At 45.0% G+C, this 23,135-nt stretch overlaps 1 protein-coding gene across 8 annotated transcripts in view; it reads left to right on the forward strand.

Annotated features, from left to right (window-relative positions):
- Nucleotides 1–23,135, forward strand: part of LOC112628619 (40S ribosomal protein S17) — a 108,062-nt gene that overhangs the window by 80,378 nt on the left and 4,549 nt on the right. For 3 of the 8 annotated variants that reach the window (XM_025391621.1, XM_025391623.1, XM_025391624.1), the window contains 9 exons: nucleotides 6,452–6,678; nucleotides 8,324–8,576; nucleotides 10,440–10,553; nucleotides 10,878–10,967; nucleotides 11,819–11,955; nucleotides 14,738–14,936; nucleotides 16,863–16,957; nucleotides 17,583–17,663; nucleotides 19,439–20,918. In XM_025391621.1, coding sequence (XP_025247406.1) covers nucleotides 6,452–6,678; nucleotides 8,324–8,576; nucleotides 10,440–10,553; nucleotides 10,878–10,967; nucleotides 11,819–11,955; nucleotides 14,738–14,936; nucleotides 16,863–16,957; nucleotides 17,583–17,663; nucleotides 19,439–19,549 — 1,307 coding nt within the window. In that variant the 3' untranslated portion in view covers nucleotides 19,550–20,918. Of the gene's footprint in view, nucleotides 1–6,451; nucleotides 6,679–8,323; nucleotides 8,577–10,439; nucleotides 10,554–10,877; nucleotides 10,983–11,818; nucleotides 11,956–14,737; nucleotides 14,937–16,862; nucleotides 16,958–17,582; nucleotides 17,664–19,438; nucleotides 20,919–21,699; nucleotides 21,704–23,135 lie in introns of those variants that run through there. The other 5 variants (XM_025391620.1, XM_025391622.1, XM_025391618.1 and 2 more) reach the window with 4 other exon arrangements.

Here is a 23,135-nt window from a genome sequence, read left to right on the forward strand (position 1 = left end):
AAAAAAAAAAAAAAAAAAAAAAAAGAATAGCCGAGTGTGGTGGCGGTTGCCTGTATTCCCAGCTGCTCAGGAAGCTGAGGCAGGAGAATGGCGTGAACCCGGGAGGCGGAGCTTGCAGTGAGCTGAGATCACACCACTGCACTCCAGCCTGGGCAACAGAGCGAGACTGTCTCAAAAAAACAAAACAAAACAAAAAAAACACATTGTGTCCTTAAATTGAATATCCTTGATAGAAAAGGGGAGCCTCAGGGAGCGTACTGGCTCTATGGAATATGTACTCTCTTTCAGTAGAATTCAGCAGTCTTTCACCTGCTTTTTGCCAGATGTTGAGCTAATTGCTATTGGAGTAGGGTGGTAAAGATGGGTCTTGGTATGCTTGGTTGAGAAGGCACAACTTTTTACACATGTGGGCCTGCAAATATCTGTGCAGATTTTTTGAGACTTTAAAAAGTATGTTTAAAAGAAGATTATTTCTTCTAATAGAGACTCCAAAAGTATTCAATTACTATCTTATCCTCTGGGATCCTCGTTCCTATTACTTGTGCTTGATTTCCCTTTGCTGATTAGATAAGTTACCTTGAAAGAGGCAAAGAAAGCCAAATGGGAATTGACTTCTGTTCCTTCCTATCATTTAAAAAAAATGGAAATAATTTCAAATTTATAGAAGTTACACAAATAAAATTATACAAAGAATATTTGTATTCCTTTTTATCCAGAACCTCCTATTATTGGTGTTCATTTTACCCCATTTGCTTTATCATTTGCACATTCTCTCTCCATATAGCAATACATAATTGTTTTCTGAATCATTAAGAGGAGAGATAATTGGCCCAGGCACGGTGGCTCACACCTGTGATCTGAGCACTTTGGGAGGCTGAGGCAGGAGGATTGTTTGAGCCCAGGAGTTCAAGACCAGCCTAGGAAACACAGTGGGATCCTGCCTCTACAAAAAAAAAAAAAAAAAAAAAGTCAGACATGGTGGCATGCTGCTAGCTACTTGGGAGGCTGAGATGGGAGGTTGAGACTGCAGTGAGCTGTAATTGTGCACCTGCGCTGTAGCCTGGGTTACAGAGGGAGACCCTTGCTCAAAAAAAAAAGAATAGCGATGATCTTACATACATTCGTATGTAACAAAACAGTTAACTTTAGTCAATTTAAAGTTGATACACTACTTTGATTAAACTGTCATTCATATTCCAATTTTGTCAAGTGACCCAGTAATGTCCTTAAATCCTTAATAACATTTTTCTCTTTGTGCTCTAAGTAGGCCCTTGCTCCTTTTGGTTTTGCTCAGTATGAGCTTACAAAGTCCCTTGGGTTGTCTTGAATGTTTTTCACAATGATCAACTTGTTTTGGCTATCACTTTTCCTGAAACTATGATAATCCTTACGACTCTTTTTTTATACTCTTACTTGTTCATGGTTACTGTGTCTGTCTTGCCTCTCTGTGTTGTCCTCCACTCCCACTCAGTGTTTTCAGAGAGTGAATGTCCTGTGTAGCCATGTTGATTTCTTTATCTGATGCCTTTTTTTTCCTCTTAAGTATATTTACCATTTTAGTGTGTGAGAACTGTATTTAAATTATAACCTCTAGTCTTTTTTTTTTGAGACAGGATTTTGCCCTGTTGCCCAGCCTGGAGTGCAATGGCCCGATCATGGCTCACTGCAGCCTCAACCTCCTAGGCTCAAGTGATCCTCCTGTCTCAGCCTCCTGAGTAACTGGGACTGTCAGTGCATGCCATAATGCCTGTCTGATTTATTTTTTTAGAGACAGGCCTTGCTGTGTTGCCCAGGGTGGTCTTGAACTCCTGACCTCAAGCAGTCCTCCTGCCTCAGTCCCCCAAGGTGCTGGTATTATAGGCATGAACCACAGCACTCGGCCATAACCTCCAGTCTTTAAGTCAGAGGAAATAATTATATATGAAAGATGTTTGGGTGTGATAAGGCAATTGATTAGGAATTTGAAGTAGCAAGCCTTGGGTTTATATGGGTCAGTGCTTCTCAAACTTAATGTGTATACACATCTCCTGGGGATCTTTTAAAAATGCAGATTCTGATTCAGGTCTGGGGTGGGACCCAAAATGCATTTTTAATGAGTTCCTGTAGTGGCAAGGCCCTAGATAAGATTTAAGACCCTAATATTCTAGGTCCTAAAGCAGGGACTTCTGGTAGGCAACATCACTAGTCTGTAGTTGATGGTCTTACAGGATTCAGACAAAGGAAAGGTGCTGAGGAACGTGAAGACAAACAGATGTGGAGTTCTAAAGATTTAAAAAAAAAAAAAAAAAAAGTAGCTAGTGAATGGTACTTGGAGTGGGAAAGAATCCAGTCTCTGTCACTCATTAGCTGTTACTTTTACAGACTAACTGCCCCAAGTCTTGGTTTCCTTTTGTTAGGATACAGTAATAATAGCCACTTCTTAGGATTTGGTGAAGACTGTTTACCTAAAGTGCTTCCACACAGTGTTTGGCACATCACATGCTAGACGTTCAGTAAGTTGTTAGAAGCTTAACTGAACTTGGTCCAGATTGCAGAACAGATGAGTGATCATGAACTGTGAACACTTAAGGAAGTAGAGTTCGTTAGTGACCAACTTGAGTTGTCATGCCATTTTCTACTTAGGCAAGTTTATTGCTAGATTAGAGGATCACTACAGAGATAATTCCTAGCTTTGGTACAGGAATTTGACAAAGCCTCAAGATATCTTTGTAGGCACAGTAGAGAACTTTCAAGTTAGCGGAGGTAGATGGGTTTGTGGCTGGTGAAACAGGTGTACCAACACAATAGTGAATACAAATTGATGTGAATGAGAAAAGGGGTCTGTAGTGCTTACCATGTTGCTTTTTTGACTCTTTCCAAAATACCTTTTAGAAAAAACCTTGGGTGAGGACAGTTACCAGAACCCATACTTGCCATCTTTGGTGTTTTCAGACACAGGCCTTTGGGGCAGCATCCCTTCTTGAGTATTTTTTTCTGGCATTCTGCTTTATGCTGTTTCTCCCTTGACAACTCTCAGAGCTCTCTGCTGTGCCACTTGAAACTCCCCTTTTCCAGGGTTAACAAACTGGCCTCCTTCTTGTTACTGGTGCTTTAGCTGAAGACTTTTCCTTTAAGATGCTGCTATGCCAAGTAGAGCCTACTCATTGTCCCAGGTCTCTGAAAATCTCAGTGTTTAACTGCAAGCCCAGTTATCACCATAGGTCTCTTTAGTGTCCACATGAATGACGTACCTAATATTTCAAACTTTCCACATTCTAAGTCAGCCATGTCTAGTTCCATACTCTGGACCTTGACATCCTCAGAGCTCTTAATCTTCACTGTCCCACCTCTTCGTGTTTATCTCATCTGCCACCCTCATTCTTCTTATCAGCCTATTGGAAACACTGATTTTCCACTTATTTACTCCCAAACTATTGACTTTGTTCTGTCTTTAGCCTATAATGCACGACCCATTCTTCATTTCCTTTGTTGCTGTTATCATCAACTCTGTTGTCCCATTTATTCCTTCATACCCCGTTGGGGGAACAAAATCATAGCTCTGGATGGCTCCAGTGTATCTGAGCTCTGCTGGAGAAAATCCTTCAAGTCCAACTTAGTTTTCTCTTTGCTAGGCGCTGGTTCCTACTGGTACTTTTCCTTAGTTTCCCTGGTCAGCCTTCTCTGCTATCTACACAATAGTTCTGCAGATGGCCTTTTCCGTGTCTCTCAGTTACCCTTAAGATAAAATCAAGCTGGGTGCAGTGGCTCATGCCTGTAATCCTAGGACTTTGTGAGGCTGAGACAAGAGGATTGCTTGAGCTCAGGTGTTTGAGACCAGCCTGGGCAACATAGTGAGACCCTACCTCTACTAAAAATTTTTTTAAAATCAACCGAATGTGGTAGATAATACATGCCTATAGTCCCAGCTATTCTAGAGGCTGAGATGGAAAGATTGCTTGAGCCCAGGAAGCTTGAGGTTGAAGTAAGCCACTGCACTCCAGCCTGGGGAACAGAACTAGGCCCTGTCTCAAAAAAACAAATGACAATAAGATAAAATGAAAACTATTTAACTTAGTTGTCAGGGTTCTTTGTGATTTGAATTGTTACCTCACTGTTCATCACCCTAACTTGTTTTTGTGAAATGTGGAAAAGGATGAGGCCCTCCGGGGCATTGGTACCACTTTTAAGATGGATGCATATGATCTGTTGATTTTTCACAGTGCCTCTTTGCCAGTCTTTGCAGCATTAGGGTGGAACCTTGAATAAAATCTTCTCATATTCTGCCTTCTCAGGGCATGGACTCTACAGACTTTGATTTTGAATTTCTTTCAGGCAGGAGTTTGTCAAGGAATTTATTTTTATTTTTATTTTTTAGACAAGAGTCTTGCTCTGTTGCCCAGGCTGGAGCGCAGTGGTACAATCTCGGCTTACTGCAACCTCTGCCTCCTGGGTTCAAGCAATCCTTGTGCCTCAGCTTCCCAAGCAGCTGGGATTATAGGCGTGCACCACCACGCCTGGCTAATTTTTGTATTTTTAGTAGAGATGGGGTTTCGCCATGTTAGGCAGGCTGGTTTCAAACTCCCGACCTCAGGTGATCCAACTGCCTCAGCCTCCCAAAGTTCTGGGATTACAGGAGTGAGCCACCACACCCGGCCAAAGGATTATTTGAGAAGTTTGTCAAGGATTATTTCTGATGGTTATCAATCCAAGCATTTTGAGACACTTAGTTTTAGCATACAGTTAAATGCTAGAGCTTTGAAAACTGCTTCAAAAGGCAATTTCAAAGTTAGGAATGTTTCCTTGAAAAGCAAAATGCTAAACTAACTCCTTGGTGGATGTGATGTGGCTCTACCCCACCCACATCCCACAACATACATATTAGACTGGCTAGATATAAAAAGACTGACCAAACTAGGTGTTGGCCAGGTTGTAGAGGGACTGAAACTCTCATACTGCTGGTGGGAAGGTAAAATGGTATAGTTCCATCTACTTGGAAAAAGTATTATGGCAGTCTCTTTAAAAATTAAAGCTATTTTTACCACAAAATAATAACTAGATAAGTAGATATATCTATAGTTTCCCCTGTGTTAAATGTTAAGAATACACCTACCATGTCTTATCCAAAAGGGGAGGTCATATACCTAAAGGACAGTGGGCTGGTCTGGTCCCATATTAACAGATTTTTGGGATCTTGTGCATATCTTCCATCAATGGCATGTGTGTCTGGTACCCTGAAAGCATGCATTGATTTTAATTTCAGTCTTGAGAGGTTTATTCCTGCTTCTTGGGACTCCAGCTCCAGACAAGCATTCAAACTGACTTAGAGGCCTGGGAGGAAGTCAGCTCTGGGTGACCTGTGTTTCATTTCATTGCTAGTCAGGGCTGAAGTGGGGCCAATCAGAACCAGTTATTGAGCACTTATACATATTATTTTGGTTTTACCTCAGCCATTTTGAGGTGAATGTTCTCATTCTTCAGATGAAAAAAAAAAACAACTTCAAATTAAGTCTTCTTTCCTAGATTTAGCACACCCATAGCTCCATGCCAAAGCCCTCTTATTCTTCATCCTCATAGATAGAGGGTGTGCTTTGCTTAGGTTCCCCAAGGCCAAGTGTGGAAAATGTTGCTCTTTTTTTTTATGTTTCATGTTTAAATATTTATGATGTGCTGGGTGCTACTGTGCTGAGCTCTTTCCATCTGGTATCTGATTATTGAGCTGTCCTAACAATGTTATGAAATAGTTGATACTCCACCCTAGATGCCAGTGAGAAAATAGAGGGTCAGAGAAGCTAAGTGAGCTTCCCAGAGCTCACAGACATATACAAGAGGTGTCAGACACAGGACTTGATCCCAAGCTTGTCTTGAGTCAAAGAATGGGCTTAAGCATGTCATTCTGCTTCCATCCTAAACATTTCAAGTTCAGGGGTACATTGAAGAGAATCTGTATATGTTAGAAGTTTGCATAAGTGAACCTCTCACATGAGGTGATATGCTTATGCTATACCAGATTTCTGGGGTGTGGCCTGAAATTCTATATTATAGCATTAGAAAGGTGGGAATTCTTCTAATAAACAAATTGGCAGCAGTAAAGATGAAGTATGGTTTGGGATTTCTGACTGTGCTGTAGGTATATCCAGGCATTAATAGCAGCTGTGACCAGGGTCCCCAGTGACAGTTTCCCAAATGCTGGCATTGACCTTTAAGCCTGGGTAGTAGAACCCAGCAGTTTTGCTGCTACTGTAACAGCAGGAACTCTGGTCTTCAGTCAGCCTGTAACTTCCTCTAACAGGGCCCTTGTGGCCAGGTCTCAGAGCTGTTCATTATATATCTGTTCATTATATTGTGTTTTGCTGGCATGCTTTTAGTGGTCTTGCCTTTGGTATCTCTTGTTGGGTGGCTGTAGGAGAAGAAAGAGGCTGTTGGCTGCAAAGAAAACTAAGAGGTCATGAGGTTTCCTTTTTTGTCCTCCTAGTACTGAGCATGCTCCATAACCCACTGGGAAATGTCCTAGGAAAACCCCCCTTGAGCTTCCTGCCTCTGGATCCCCTTGGGTCTGACTTGGTGGACAAGTTTCCGGCACCCTCAGTTAGAGGATCACGCCTGGACACCCGGCCCATCCTGGACTCCCGATCTAGCAGCCCCTCTGACTCAGACACCAGTGGCTTCAGCTCTGGATCAGATCATCTCTCAGATTTGATTGTATGTAACTCATTTGGGAAAGGGGGGTTGTGGGTGGAGTTGCCTGTGTGTGTCCAAGGGGAAGGAGGGTACAATATCTATGGGATGCCTGTCCCCTGGAATGCAGGCTGGGAGATGGGATGAGGGGAGGAGTGGAGACCATTGTGGACATTTGTAGAGTTCTCATCCTTAACAGAAAAGAGGTTGCTTTGAAGACCCATTGAGCAATACATTTCAGGACCTGAGCTCAGGACTCTCATTTTACTAGTTACTCCAAGAATACTGGAAAACACTTAATTTCAAAAGTAAATGTGAGGGCCTTAGCAGTATTCTGTTTCTTTACCTACACGGGGTGCTTGCTTTAGCCCTTAAACAGTGTCATTTATGTACTTTGATGTATGATATCTCAAAAGCAGTAACTTAAAAAATTTTAAAGTAGTAATTAGCAGAGATAGGATTTTAATCCAGATCTGACTGACTGTGGCTCCTATATTTTTTCCACTGACCCATGTCAGCTTTTTTTAATTCACACCATGATGAATCTATGAAACATTGCCTCAGTTAATTTTTGCATTTCACGTTCCTTATCTACAGCCATGTATGATGTGTGTGGTCTTCATGCTAAGTGGAGTTGGCAAATGAATTAGAATAGGTAGGGGATATTATAGATAGAGTAGTACAGATAATATAGATAGGGGATAGTAGAAGTAAATACAGGTGGGATTAGCAGTAAGAAATTACCCCAAAATAAGAATACAGTTTCAGATGCCTTATAAGCATTTTTTTTTTTTTTTTTTCCAAATCTCCCGAGCTGAATGTGCAGTGAATGGAATGGCTTATTTTCCCACCTTCTTCTCTTCCCCATACCCAGGACTGGCAGCATTGGTTGTGATCGCCTGTCAGCCTGTCCTAGAATGTGGAAGTTGGTGTTCTCGCTGCCCATTGGTTTTATCTGTTAAGGCTGCTTTTCTAAAAGGACAGTCACATGCGGGTCTCTTTGCTTCTCCGGGCTGCAGTTACCTCTTCTGTAAAATGGGGTCAGATACAGTGCTGGTAGTTCTATGTTACTTAGATTGGACTCAGTCTTGAAAATTTATCTCATGACTGATTAATATTTGGGGATTTTAAAATATTCTGTCAACGAGTTATTCTGATAATGTGGTATCATTTCACACATGTAAATTAGAATTTAAAGGTTTGACACAGCTTATAGTGTTCTGATACATTTATGATACAATGCAGAGCTGTTATAGATAGCATTTTTGGCATTCGACTTTCTAGGAATCTGACCAAAGAAAACAAAAAATATGAAGAAGCTACATCTTAATTTTTGTTTATGGTTCTGAAAACCTGGAAAGTATATATGTAGCAGGAAGAGTATGGGTCAGTGAGATGTACCTTGTTCCCTAAATAGAATATGATAAATGCATTTTAAATGGCTATAAAGACTGGCAATATGGAAAAATTGCTGAATGAGGAGAGAAGGAGAATTTGTTTAAATTATAGTATAACTAGAACTAATCAAAACTGCTCAGGAAGAAAGTCTAAAAGAATATATATCAAATGCTAAATGTCTGTTGGATGTTTTTAATAATTTCTGTAATGTGATTATTACTTTATAACAAAACTGTCCTTTAAAACCCTGTCTTCCTTTTTCCTCCCCTAGTCAAGCCTTCGCATTTCCCCACCTCTGCCCTTCCTGTCTCTGACAGGGGGTGGTCCCAGGGACCCTTTAAAGATGGGGGTAGGGTCTCGGATGGACCAAGAGCAAGCTGCTCTTGCTGCAGTCACTCCCTCCCCAACCAGTGCTTCAAAGAGATGGCCAGGAGCTTCTGTGTGGCCATCCTGGGACCTCCTCGAAGCTCCCAAAGACCCCTTCAGCATAGAGAGAGAGGCCAGGCTGCACCGACAAGCTGCAGGTGAGTGTGCCTTGAGCATGTGTGGGGCCTGAGGCCTCATTCTGGGAGCACAGAGGAAGTGACCTTAGTTCACACGCTTGTGAACTGTCTAGAGGAGGCTTGGTTGCATGGTGAAGTCTCCAGATATGCAAAGAATTATCTTTCTGTGGAGTAAGTGCTAATGGGAACAAACTCAGGAACTTCTTGAGGCTGAGTGGAGAGGAAAGAGGCAGATAATCTGGCACATGCATGTGCCACAGCACAAGGGGCTGGCTCTGTCTCTCACTTGTGCCCTTCCATGGAGACTGGCTGTGTGCTGCTCTTGCTTTTACTTCTTCCACGGGTGGATGTCCTCAAGAGAAACTCTGGAAGGGATGTCCAGAATTTTGTCTACCCTCTCCACATTCTAATTCAAAGACAGTCAGACACAACTCATGCTGGACCTTTCTTCCCTGAGGCTTTCTGATTGGTACACTCACAGATGCACTGGGGAAGGAGGGGTCCATTTGTCAACCTCTAAGGTAAGGAATGTCACCAGATGTCCTGGTCTCTTAGGAATCCTTAAGGTTCTGACATTTAAATTATCTTAGGCTGGCCTTGGTGGCTCAGCACTTAAGCAGAGGCAGCAGGATGGCTTGAGCCCAGGAGTTGCCCAACCTGGGAAACATAGCGAGACCCCATCTCTATGTATTTTAAAAGGTTTAAAAAATAAATTATCTTAAGTATGTATTGAGTTTGTTTTTCATCTTTGTCTAGTACCGCTCCAGGGAGAAGTTCATTAACCACTGGCTCTTCTGAGGTCCTGAATTTGATGACTAAGTTAGTGTTAGTTTCTCCATTCCATTTGTTTCCGTGTATCTGTTTGCTCACAGAGTTGGGCTGGATCTCATTCTTCTCTGATAGTGCTGTGCCCTGTTCACCTAATGATTTTGGCAGCCCATCTTAGTACTTTTTCTGGTGCCATTGTTTTCATATGAAATGACATTACCATGCTTTTGAGTGAGACCATTATATTCTGTTTTTGTCGTAAAAGATTGCTGACATTGCCCAGTTTCTTGCTGTAGCAACACCTTGGGCCTATTCCTTTTAGGAAGTGTCCTTCCACATCTTTGTCCTGAATGAAAATGATAGTTCCTTTCATTGGCTATCTGCCTCTTTGCTGAAAGAGGAGGGTGAAATAAATGGGCAAGAACTAACTAGTCCTCACTAAGGTCAGTCTCTGATTTGGAAAGGTACAAACAGTGGGAACAGGATTGAAGACTGATTATCTTACCATGTTGACATCAAGGAAGGCCCATTGTCCATTTGGGTGCTATAAAGATGAGTCTGGCTTGGAACAGTTGTGACATTCTTGTCTTACTGGGTTGCTAGTGCTGGTTTTTATTGGCAGTGTCCTAACTTCTGTGATTAATGAGTTCAGAACCAAGACAGGGAAACAGAATAGAATGTTTCTCATTTGAACATTGGGGAGAAGGCCCATTTGTACCAGTAAGCCTGTAAGATGTTGTATTGCTCTGTTTATTTTCAAGTAATTATGAATTAGTAGTACTGTAAGCAATAAGATAAAACTGCTTTGTGGTTAGCATATTAGTTGAATGTTTGAAAATAACATGGGGTGTAAATTTTTACCCTACACATCTGGCTTGGCATTCCTTTCCATTTTAGTGGGGACAGAATTAGCAAAGTAGGATTATCATACTTGACTGAGTGGATTGGTGAGACATAGGTTTCTTGCTTTTCGGAATAATCATGGATATTCTCTCAGGCATCTGGGCAAGGATTGTGGCCAGTCAGGTTCTTACTGGACAAGTTCACCCCAGGGAAGAGTGGTGGCTTTGCTGATTTTCTAACCTCCCCTGTTTATCTCTTTGCCGTCTACCAAAGCTGTGAATGAAGCCACCTGTACCTGGAGTGGCCAGCTTCCTCCCCGGAACTATAAGAACCCCATCTACTCTTGCAAGGTGTTTCTAGGAGGTGTTCCTTGGGATATTACAGAAGGTGAGCTGTCTCTAAGACCTCCTGCTTTAAGAGTAGAAGGGTGGGGCATGTCTTTCAGGAGCATGAAACTTGGAATTGAGGCCAGGGGCTGAATTCCCTGCCTGAGTTCAGGGGTATTACATGAGTGTCTGAGGGGAGAGGTGCATTTCATATACCCCCATAGTGCTCCTATGTCGGGAGCTTACACCGGAGATCAGCATCCATTTCTGAGTTGTTTGTCAGTGGGGATGAGCCAGGGAGGAGAATGCTGGTGATTCTGTGTTTGCGTCTTTACTGGGAAGGATGGTTCCTCAGCTTCTGCCATTGTTTTCTGTCTCTTTGCAGCTGGATTAGTTAACACCTTCCGTGTTTTTGGCTCTTTGAGTGTGGAGTGGCCTGGTAAGGATGGCAAGCACCCCCGGTGTCCTCCCAAAGGTAATATGCCTAAAGGTAATAAAGACATGGTAGGAGCTTTTTTTTCCCTTCCCTAGAACATAACTGCACCTATGGGTGCTGGGATGTCACAGCTGCATGTTGGTAACATGGTGGGCACTCCAGGGCACAGACCTGTCATCTGTCAGCACTTTCTCTTCAACCTAACACGTCCCTCTGTTTCTTCGGAGCTAATATTCCATCTGTCCAGACTTACACAGCAGTGGGAGCTGCCTCTGAAACCCCTTCCTTGTACACTTCTGTCTAAACCTGAACCCAAGCAGCACCTTTCCTCTCAAAATAAGGCGTTTGAAAAGCTTTCCCTTGCCTGCCTGTCCTGCCCAGTTACGTTGTTGCCTGACCTAATTCTGAAGTCCCTTTGGAGTTGGCAGGAATGAGGACCAAGCATCTGATTCCTCACTGGTCTGAAATGAGATCCCCTCCCTGTAGAAAGGAGCAGCTGCTATTTTCACCCTGCTCCATCTTCATTGAACTGAACTAATGGTTTAAGTAGGCGTTTAAAGCAATAACTGCCATCCTTCCTGCCCCCAGGAAAGCCTGGCTCTGCTGACCTGAACATGCTGTGTGTTCTGGCATAGAGAACTGTGGTAATGGTGGGATCTCTCTGTCTCAGCTTGCCAGTCCTTTCCTTCACCAGGGTGGGAGGGAGGCCAACAACCCTGGGCATCTGCATAGCAAATGCTTCCACTCAACAAGACTTTTCAGGAGTAAAACAAAAATGTATCTTATACACAAGGCCTTCTTTCTTGGAAGAAACTCCCTGCTGCAAAGCCAAGGCTGAGGAGTGGCCACCTAAGGGATATTAATGCGATTTTTCCTCTCATTGGGAATAGGGTATGTGTATCTGGTCTTCGAACTGGAGAAGTCTGTCCGAGCCTTGCTTCAGGCTTGCTCTCATGACCCGCTGAGCCCAGATGGCCTGAGTGAATATTATTTCAAGATGTCCAGCCGAAGGATGCGCTGCAAGGAGGTGAGTTAGCATGATGTCCTTTCTAGATCAAGGTTCGTGGCATATTGAGGCACTGGATTTTCTTGGGGTAGGTGGATAGGCAGGCTGCAGGCAAGGAGTATTCCTGCTGAGGCAAGAAGGCTCTTCTTCTCCCACAATAAAATAGCAGTATCCTCTCAATTACATAAAAAAGAAAAGAAAGCAACCTTTGGGCCTTAATGGGGTATGTGCATGCACACATGCGCGTGCCTGCCCATGGTAATCAAACTGTCTCCCAGCCTTTACTCTACTCTTCTTTCTTGAAGCCAACACTTTAGTTTTAAACCTCTTGTCTTAGAATTGAAATTGAGAACAGCAGACTTCTCTACTTGTACTTAACTGATAAACCTACAGCTGTTTTTCCCTGGTCCTGCCCTTCCTGTGCCTTCTTACCTCCCAGTCTGTGGGGGTGAATTCCTCTTTAGCCCACATCCACCTGTGGGTCACTTCTTCATTCTCATTCGGGGCTTTATTTAGTTTTGTGGGTTTTCCCCATAAGATTCTCTCTTCCTACATCTTTTCTAATATCAGCCTTATGTATCCTTGGCAGCATGGGTCTCTAACGAGTTTATCTCACCTGGGGATCTCATTGCACATTCTTGGGCCTTATCCCAGACTTACTGAATCACTCTGGGTGGAATTTAGGAATCTCCAACTGAACAAAGATCCCCAAGTGGATCTAGTGGATAGTGTTTGAGAATCACTTGTCAAAGCAAGTTTTGAGCTCCGGAATCAGTGTGGTGTTAAAATCAGATTCAAGAGCACACAACTTTTGTGACATAGGACTAGACATTTAATATCTCTGAAACTTTGTTTCCTCTTCTATAAAATGGGAAACGAAAATGCCTATTTTAGTAAAAAGATCAGTGATTGCCAGGGGTTTAGCATGAAGGGATGAATCAGTGAAACTATTCTGTATATGGTGGATACATGTCGTTATACTTTGGTTCAAACCCATAGAATGTAAAACAAACACCAAGAGTGAACCCTGATGTAAACCATGGACTTTGGGTGGTGATGATGTGTCAGTATAAACAAATGTTCCACTCGCATGCGGGATCCTGATAGTGGAGAAGTCACACAAGTGTGGGGGCAGAGAGTATTTGGGAAATCCCCGTACTTTCTGCTCAGATTTACTGTGAACCTTAAAGCTTCTCTAAAAACAATCTATAAGGTAAGAGGGGAAATGCCTATTTTATTGAGATGGTCACATTAGATTTAAAATAAATCCATGTAACAAAGCTGGCTCTTGTTCTGCGTTATTGAGAGGGCAGGCTCGTCCTCTGGCTACCCACAGTGACCCACAGCTTCTGTACCTTCTCTGCTTCCTTACTGTGTGGAGCTTGTGTAGTCATCTCACCTTAGTAAATGTTCTAGGACTTACTTAACATGCTCCTTCCTCCCCTCCTGCTTTCACAACCAGAGATGGCCATATGCATATCACAGAGCCCCTCCCCTTCCTCAGTGCCCCTGTTGACACCATCCTGTCTCCCATTCCCTCCTCATCGCCTACAGGGATTTAATCTTTCTTTGATTCACTGGCTATAGGCTGATGCGGTTCTCCTTCCTCTCTGACTTTTTCCTTTGCGTTCCCCTCCCCGCCAGCACCAGTATAGCCAATCTTTGACTCCCTCCTATCTTCTTTTCTAGTTCAGATAAATGACTCACTTTTGTGGCTCCTCTCATCTTTAGACCCCAGATTCACCTTTCTAGCCTCATGTCCTACCTGAGCCCCACCTTCCTATGGTACCCTCCTTCAGGATGTCTGGTAATCCCAAACTCTTTTGTGGGCAAAATGGGCTTTTTCATCTTCCAGTGAAATTGGCTCCCCTCTCGTAACTTCTGCCAGGTCCTCTCATCCCAAGACTGTGTAGGCCCAGCACCTACCAGGCCTGATTCTTCCTTGCTTGCCCATCCTGTTTATGCCGTCTGAGTACTGCAGACTCTCTGTTGAAGAATCTCTTTGTTCTTGGCCTGTTCTCTGCTCATTGCCACCAGCCTTATCCAAGTCTTAATCACCTGTCCTTTGAAAGTACTGTTTTTGCCTCCTTGCTGGTTTCTGCCTCAAATCTCTTCCTGCTTCAAGACATATTTTTAGATCTTCACTTCGTTCTGGAGTCCTACACTTGCTCTACCAGGTTTTGTTCCAGGTTCAGGAGATTCAGAGGCAAAGGACACGGTCAGCCCCAGCCCTTCAAGACTCCAGGGATCTTGTATGTGACTTTCTACCCAGCCTCTCTTCAGTCATTTCCACTGCTCTGGGCACAAACTCTCTGAAGCCTAGGTTGGGCCAGTAACCATCTCATATAAATATCATAAGCACTCCCATCCCTCTGTCCTTTAGGATCCTAGCCTTTAATTTCTCTGTGAGTCCTTCCTTTCTTGAGGACCTCAGATTATGCTCTTTTCATCAGTGTCCACGGCCCTTTGTTGGAACCTCACAGTTGAAAGTTGAAATAGAATGCTGGGCTCCTGGGTTTGGTCATGTGGTACTTTTTTGCTTACTCTCCAGCATGAGTGAGTACTCTGTCCACTTGTACCATTCTGGACACATGGACTCAGTAAAATTCAACTCCAGTTGGGGTGGAGTAAGGGTGGTTTATTGGATGCCTGTGTGCCTGAGACTGGGCAACAACACCTTTTCACCCCTGTAAGGGCCTTAGCAGCCCAGCTTCAGTATCTCCAGAGCATGTGCCTTGCCATGCAAGCGCCTGTCTCTCTGTGGCTCTCTGCCAGGGCTGATACACCTTTGGGTGGTTTTCAGGTGCAGGTGATCCCCTGGGTATTAGCCGACAGTAACTTTGTCCGGAGCCCATCTCAGAGGCTTGACCCCAGCAGGACGGTGTTTGTTGGTGCTCTGCATGGAATGCTAAATGCTGAGGCCCTGGCAGCCATCTTGAACGACCTATTTGGTGGAGTGGTGTATGCTGGGATTGACACAGATAAGCACAAGTATCCCATTGGTAAGTGTCCCACTTCTGTGTGCTAAAGCTTGGTTGGCCCCTGGGAGTAGACCAAGATTGTGATACTTCCCCCATGGGAGTGAGGAGAGAGGCCTGACCCAGGTCTGCAGATCAGCATATACCAGCACCTTAATATCTTTTTCTAGACAAGTCACGAGTACTGGCCCTTCTGTATCTACCCCTCTACCCACCATCTCAGACCATGCAGTGGGAGAAAAAGCAGTTGGAGACTACAAGAGGTGATAAGAAGTGAGAGTGAGGTGTAGGAACTTTGTTGGAAGCTTAGAGTTTACAGCCAAACCAGTTTGGAACAGACAACAGGTGTTCATGAAAAGGCTGCAATTCTCTGTACTTGCCCGGTTTCTTTTATTAAAAGTTCTTGAAAAGCTCTGGCATTATCTAAGGTCAGAGACCAGGTCAGGCTGGAGGAGGACTTTCTGAGTGAGTCAGGCAACAGAGTGTGGCCTGTGCTTCCCTAACTCAGAAGTCTGTGGGCTTAACCACTAGGTTTTGATCAGCTCCTCTGAGAAAGGAGGTCAATTCACTAGTCCTGGCAAAATGTCAATGATGGGGTATGGAGGTAGAGCAGAGCCTGAACTCTGTGATTAAGATGTGGCTAACCCACCTTCCCAAATGCTTAGTCTTCACACCCACACTGAATCTGGTCAGGAAGGAGCACCGTGTACTTACCAATGCTGTGCAGCAGATTGAGAACAGGGACTTCAGAAGCTGCAGGAGCGGAGGAGGCACTTGGCAGGATGGGGCTTCTTCCAGCTCTCCTAATAGGTCTCCAGAGTGCCTCCAGGCTAGGAGAGGTTCAGTTCAACTGCTGGGCTTACCCTTCAGACAAGTGTTCTATCTGCATCTTGGCTTCCACTCTGAAACCTTTAACCTTACCTATGCTTCTACCTGCACTGAAGGAGTCCCGTCCCGTCCCTGCCCTGCCCTGCCCTGCCATCTTGATCAGCAAATTCTTCCCCCATTCCTGAATGGTTTGCGCTAACATGATCTCCACTGTCAAATATGGTACGAATATGGTAGCCACCAGCTAAATGTGGCCCCATTGAGTTTTGGAAACATGGCTGTTGTCACATTTGGAAATAATATTTTTAACATACAGGGTTAAATAAATTTTTTTTTTTTTTTTTGAGATGGAGTCTCACTCTGTTGCCGTGCTGGAGTACTGTGGTGTGATCTCGGCTCACTGCAGCCTCCGCCTCCTGGGTTCAAGTGATTCTCCTGCCTCAGCCTCCTGAGTAGCTGGGACTACAGGCGTCTGCCACCACGCTCAGCTAATTTTTGTATTTTTAGTGGAGACAGGGTTTCACCATGTTGGCCAGGATGTTCTCCATCTCTTGACCTCATGATCTGCCCACCTTGGCCTCCCAAAGTGCTGGGATTACAGGCGTGAGCCATCGTGCCCGGCCAATAAAATATATTATTAAAATTAATGTCACCACTTTAAAATGTCAATGTGATGACTAGAAAATTTAAAATTACATAAGGGCTGGCCGTGACAGCTTATGGCTATAATCCCAGCACTTCGGGAGGCCAAGGTGGGCGGATGTTTGAGTCCAGGAGTTCGAGACCAGCCTGGACAATATGGTGAAACCCTGGCTCTACAAAAAATACAAAAATTAGCCAGGCGTGGTGGCTCATGCCTGTAGTCCCAGCTACTTGGGAGGCTGAGGCAGGAGGATTGTTTGATCCCGGGATGCAGAGGTTGCAGTGAGCTGAGATCACGCCATTATACTCCAGCCTGGGTGACAGAGGGAGACCCTGTCTCAAAAAATAAAGAAAGTAACATCGTAGCTCACATTAGATTTCTGTTGGACAGCACTGGTATCATAAAGGGTTTCCTGCATTTTAAAAGAGTAGCATTTGGGAGAATTTGGTTAGAAGGGAAGCTTGTGTCTGTTGTCCTAGGATCTGGTCGTGTGACTTTCAATAACCAACGGAGTTACCTGAAAGCAGTCAGCGCTGCTTTTGTGGAGATCAAAACCACCAAGTTCACAAAGAAGGTGAGTTGGCTGGTTTATGCCCTTACTCTGGAGTGTATGAGAGGCGTTTGGGCAGTTACTACCCAGGGCAGGCCTGAGACCTGAAGCTGTGTTTGTGCTGGGTATGTTTAGGGAAGTGAGCCAAACTCCAGAGAATTAACATTGAGGTTAGGGTTTGGGAGTGGGCTTGGTCTTTGTACACCCAGGAGGAAGGGAACTGGGACTGTTGAGCCTCTTTAGTGTGTAGGGTGCCTTCCCTCACTGTGGTATTTCTCTGGCATTGCTAAGTAGCCTGACTTCCCATTTTCCAACCTTTCGGGAATCCTCTGAACACTTGCTCATATTGCTAATTGATAGAGGGCTGAGGTACAGTTTGCCGAGAGGACCAGGCATATTAAGGTGTGTGGTTACCTGAATTCCAGAGGCATCCAGCCTGACTCTTCTTGGTGTAGGAGTCTGCTCTCTAGAACCCCTTTCTGTGCTTCAGGCCCATAATTCTCTGCAAGCCTCCTTTAAAACAGGCAAATAACCTGCATTCCGATATCCTGCATTCCTGTGTGTGGCCAATAATATGTACTTCTTCTATAGCCTATTGAGCCTCCTGGTAAGAAGAACCACTTCGTCATCTTATTTTGCTTTTGTGCAGGTTCAGATTGACCCCTACCTAGAAGATTCTCTGTGTCATATCTGCAGTTCTCAGCCTGGTCCTTTCTTCTGTCGAGATCAGGTGGGTCCGATGTCTGTGAAGTCCCTGCCCTCAATTAAAAATTGTTTGCTGGGTGTGGTGGTTCACACCTGTAATCCCAGCACTTTGGGAGGCTGAGGCGGGCGGATCCTGAGGTCAGGAGTTTGAGACCAGCCTGGCCAACATGGTGAAACCCCGTCTGTACTAAAAATACAAAAATTAGCCTGGCATGGTGGTGTGTGCCTGTAATCCCAGCTACTCAGAAGGCTGAGGCAGGCGAATAGCTTGAACCCAGGAGGTGGAGGTTGCAGTGAGCCGAGATCACGCCACTGCACTTCAGTCTAGGGCAGAGCGAGACTCCGTGTCAAAAAAAAAAAAAAAAAAAAAAAAAAAAAATTTTTTTTACGCCAACTTCATGACATTGAATGTTGGAGTTCCGAGGTACCTTGTGTTGTCTGAGAGCATAGAGGCAGCAGTAATGTTTGCTGAAGGTCAAACCAGGGACACACTTTAGATAGCTTTATCCAGAACTCTTAGGAAAATATGTTGAATTGAGTCTTTATACTTTGGCCTTTTTCTTGCCTGGGATGTTGCTATGCAGTATGCCACTATTGCTGAGAGGTGGTTTTATAGATGATAGAAGCCTGACTGGGTATGATCAGCAGTACGTAGAAGCCAGGCTCAGCTGCTCTAACCCTGAGGCCTTCTAAGCTGATTTTTTCTCTACTCAAGGGCTTCCTCCTCCTTTGCATCTGAACTTCTGGACGACTTTGATATTTGCACCTGGGCTGTACCCACAGGTGTCAGTGACAGGCAGAAAGCAGCGAGGTGGCTTTCTATTGAATGTTCCTGGGTGATGGAATGTGGATCTGGATGTGTTTGGCAGTGCTTCTCAAACCTTAATTACAGACACATCACCTGAGGATCTTAGATTCTGATTCGGTGGGTTTGGGACGGACCCTGAGATTCCATGTTTCCAACAAGTATCCAAGTGGTGTCAGTGCTGCTAGTCAGCATCATCCTTTGACAGGTGTTAGGGGAAGTTTGGAACCTCTTAGGACACCAGCAGCAGTCCATCCATGCTTAGTGGGTGCTTTTTAAATTTTATTTAAAATTTTTTTGCAGTAATGCCATTGCTCAGATTTGGAGTCTCCTGTATATGGTTAAACCGAGGCTCTCAAGTGAGAGTTTGAAGTTAAGTTTGGATTGTTAGCTAAAGCCTGAGAACGAGCATCTCTCTGATCAGGCTCATCTACCAGGCTTTTATGGATCTGGATCTTTCACAGATAATCTCCATAGTCAGATAATTGCTCAGAGATTAGTGGCTTGCCTGAGGTTACACAGCAACCCAGAGATGGGACTAGACTGAGAAACAAACCCAGTCACCTCTCCTCACTTAATGGGAAGAAAGCAGGATGTTGCCTAGCATTAGAATTTGTTGTCAGTGTCTTTATACATTCTCCATGTTAGCAACCATGTGATACAACTACTTTGTAGGAGGTGAGAAGGGCAGGGGAACAGGACAGCAGCTGTCATGGTTAGAGGAGATAAGAGAAACTAGCATGGTCTCTGTACACACTAGGAGCCCAATGTGTTTAAGTAAGGGGACCTGTAACAAGGATGGAGCGTTTGCCATAGTTAATCAGGCTTCTGTGTTGGGGTGAGAGCGCTTCTAGGGACCATCTCTTCTAATCCATAGAGGCCATCGGGAGTCTCCCACCCCTTCTCCAAACAGAACAAGCAGCTCATGCAACAGCTCCTTTGTCTGGTGCTGACACAGGCATTATGGCATCCTCCTTTTTGTTCCCTCAACCCAGGTCTGCTTCAAATACTTCTGCCGGAGCTGCTGGCACTGGCGGCACAGCATGGAGGGCCTGCGCCACCACAGCCCCCTGATGCGGAACCAGAAGAACCGAGATTCCAGCTAGAGGAGCTGGCCTTGCCCAGTGGCCTGTGGCGCCTGAAGCTGGCAGGTCAGGCAAGCAGCCTGCACCACCCTGCCATTGGCGACCAGGGAGCTGGCTTCCCGAGGACAAGGGAAAATTGTAGTCACCTTTGCACTTGCTGAATCTGTCTTTGTTTCTGCACTAATTAATGCACATTGAGTTTTGTCGGGTTTTGTTTTCAGGGGGTATGCCAGGGGCAAGGACTCTCTGGCTTACCCTCCAAGCGACTCTGTAGTTTTCCCAGATTTTAGTTCCTCATTTTGCAGATGAAAAGCGGAAAAAAAAAAAAAAAAAAAAGAACTACGTGTCCAGAAGGTATTGAGGTATTTACACGGATGCCTACACTTAGGTTTATTTATTAAAAGCGCTTTTTTACATTCCTTGCAATACTGATGGTGATGATGCGCAGGTCTCATTGGTTTCATTCTTGCAGTTGCCATACAGTGCCTTTCCATTTATTTAACCCCCACCTGAACGGCATAAACTGAGTGTTCAGCTGGTGTTTTTTACTGTAAACAATAAGGAGACTTTGCTCTTCATTTAAACCAAAATCATATTTCATATTTTACGCTCGAGGGTTTTTACCGGTTCCTTTTTACACTCCTTAAAACAGTTTTTAAGTCGTTTGGAACAAGATATTTTTTCTTTCCTGGCAGCTTTTAACATTATAGCCAATTTGTGTCTGGGGGACTGCTGGTCACTGTTTCTCACAGTTGCAAATCAAGGCATTTGCAACCAAGAAAAAAAAATGTTTTTGTTTTATTTGAAACTGGACCGGATAAACGGTGTTTGAGCGGCTGCTGTATATAGTTTTAAATGGTTTATTGCACCTCCTTAAGTTGCACTTATGTGGGGGGGTGGGGTTGATAGAAGTTTTTAATCACAAAGTCACAGGACTTTTTTCTTTTGTAACTGAGCTAAAAAGGGCTGCTTTTCAGTGGGGGCAGATGAAGGCTCACAGGAGCCCTTTCTCTTAGAGGGGACAAGTACCCTTCCCTTATATCTTTAATTTGAGGAATGTATGAGATAACAGTTGCAGTTGACTGAAATGCTACTGGAATTTGAAAACTTGACTTTTTTCTTTCCTTTTTTTTTTTGAAAAAGAAAACACAAAAACTACTTGCCCCTCCTAGGGAAGCTGTGTGCCAAAGAACCAGTGTCATAACCCCTCCCTCCTGCTGAGCTGATGTTGCATTGTTGCATATCCCAGCTACTCTGTGGGTTTTGTGAAGCTGTGTGTGAAGTCTCTACCTCATTGTAGTATATGCAGGCAAGACTGCACTCTCCTACAGATGTGTGGAGTAAGCTGTGGTGTAGTTTTTTTGGCACATAATAAACACGTTGCAGCAGAGTTCTGGTTTTGTCTCTGTGTTTGAGGTCTGGGAGCAGGGGGCTAATGGGGAGTAAGGGAGTAATGGCGCAGCCGTAGCTTGTTTCCTTGGATTTCCGTGATGGGATCCCGGCCCAGGATAATAGTGGGACCATGTGGGAGACCTGCCCTGTGAGTACTTCTTGGTCCTTTCTACCATCAAATACATTTTGGAGATGCCTCTCCAGTGGGTGGGTGCTTCTAGCCCAAATATAAAAAGTCCTCACATCTTAGCTTCTCAGGGGTCCTCACAGCCTCCAGGCCCAGCCTGGAGAATGCTGGAGGCACAGCTGCTCATGGGCCAGCAGAAGCCACTTGTTCTCAGCTTCTCCTGCAATTCTTGGCTTATTACTTCTTCAGAGGCTGCTCATCCTCTTGGACCCACCTATGATGACCGAGTTCCTTTCAGAGAGGGAATGATTTGGTTTTTGCTGTTCAGAGAGCCCTGTCAATTGAACTTTTTTAGAGCTCACAGGATCTGTGGCAAGGTCTGCTGATTTTTTTTTTTTTTTTCCCCAGTCGAGTTGGCCTGGGCCCAGCTGTTGGACTGATTCTTTGGGAACCTCCAACTTAGTCTGAGGTAGAGGGAACCCTGCATACTGAAGCTGGCTCTTGTGAGAGAGGTGCAAGAACTATTGGGCAAGGTGGGGGAGTCTCCTCTCAAAATGAGAGGCCTGGCCGGGCACGGTGGCTCAGGCCTGTAATCCCAGCACTTTGGGAGGCCAAGATGGGCAGATCAGGATTTTGAGACCAGCCTGGCCAACATGGTGAAACCCTGTCTCTATTGAAAATACAAAAAATTAGCCCGGTGTGGTGGCAGGCGCTTGTAATCGCAGCTACTTGGGAGGCTGAGGCAGGAGAATCACTTGAACCCGGGAGGCAGAGGTTGCAGTGAGCCCAGGCCATGCCACTGCACTCCAGCCTGGGCAATAGAGTGAGACTCCGTCTCAAAAAATAAAAGGGGAGGCCAGACTGGGCACAGTGGCTCATGCTTATAATCTCAGCACTGTGGGAGGCTGAGGCAAGAGGATTGCTTGAGCCCTAGGGGTTTGAGACCAGCCTGAGCAACATAGGGAGACCCCATCTCTACAAAAAAAAACTTAGCCAGGCATGGCGGTGTGTGCTTGTAGTTCCAGCTACTGGGGAGGCTGAGGCAGGAGGATCATGTGAGCCCAGGAAATTGAGGCTGCAGTGAGCTGTTAACCGTGTCACTTCACTGAAGCCTGGGCAACTGAGCAAGACTATCTCAAAAAAAAAAAAAAAAAAAAAGGCTGGCCGGGTGCAATGGCTCACACCTGTAATCCCAGCACTTTGGGAGGACGAGGGCGGGCGGATCACCTGAGGTCAGAAGTTGAAGACCAGCCTAGCCAAAATGGCGAAACCCCGGCTCTACTAAAAAAGTATACAAAAATTAGCCGGGCGTGGTGGCGTACGCCTGTAATCCCAGCTACTTGGGAGGCTGAGGCAGGAGAATCGCTTGAACTTGGGAGGCAGAGGTTGCAGTGAGCTGATACCGCGCCACTGCACTCCAGCGTGGGCGACAGGAAGACTACGTCTCAAAAAAAAAAAAAAAAAAAGAAAAAAAAAAACCCTGATCTTTCACTTCGGGCCTGACAGCAGCTTGATTGGAAGTTTGCTCCCGCAATTCTGAGATTCTGGCCTTTTATTTTGTCCCAGTGCTACTTTTGGTGCCAGGGTTTCCTGTCCTTCAGGTTTCCATCCCCAGTCGAGAGTCCGACTGGAGTACCTAAGGTGCGTTGAGGAATGAGGCACAGCCCTGGGCTGCTTAACTCATCCAGCCTGGCCAGCTCAGCCTTCCCCTATCAGGTAGGGGCCTAGGACTGCTGTCAGCCCAGGGAGCAGAGTTGGAAGAAGGGGCAGGGCCCTACCTAGGCTGCGGCCCATCGGGGCAGCCTGAGCTGGTGGCTTCGGAAGGCCCTGGTTTGGGGATGGGTATGGCAGGAACAGCCTGAAGATGGTGGTTGGAGAGGGTGCCTGAGGTGCTGGGAGTTCTGCAGGTGATTTGGGCCCTTCATGTCAATATTGGAGAGGTTGCTGTGTGCTAGGCGCTGTTCAAGCAGTGGGAATTAGCTAAACAAAATGACCATTACTGTCATGGAGCTCACCCCTAGTTGAGAAAAATAAGCCGAGTCACACGGCAAGTGCTAGGAAATATAAGCAGGGATAGTGAGGGAGTTA

Source organism: Theropithecus gelada, chromosome 7b (assembly GCF_003255815.1).
Source record: "Theropithecus gelada isolate Dixy chromosome 7b, Tgel_1.0, whole genome shotgun sequence".
NCBI classification, from domain to species: Eukaryota; Metazoa; Chordata; class Mammalia; order Primates; family Cercopithecidae; genus Theropithecus; species Theropithecus gelada.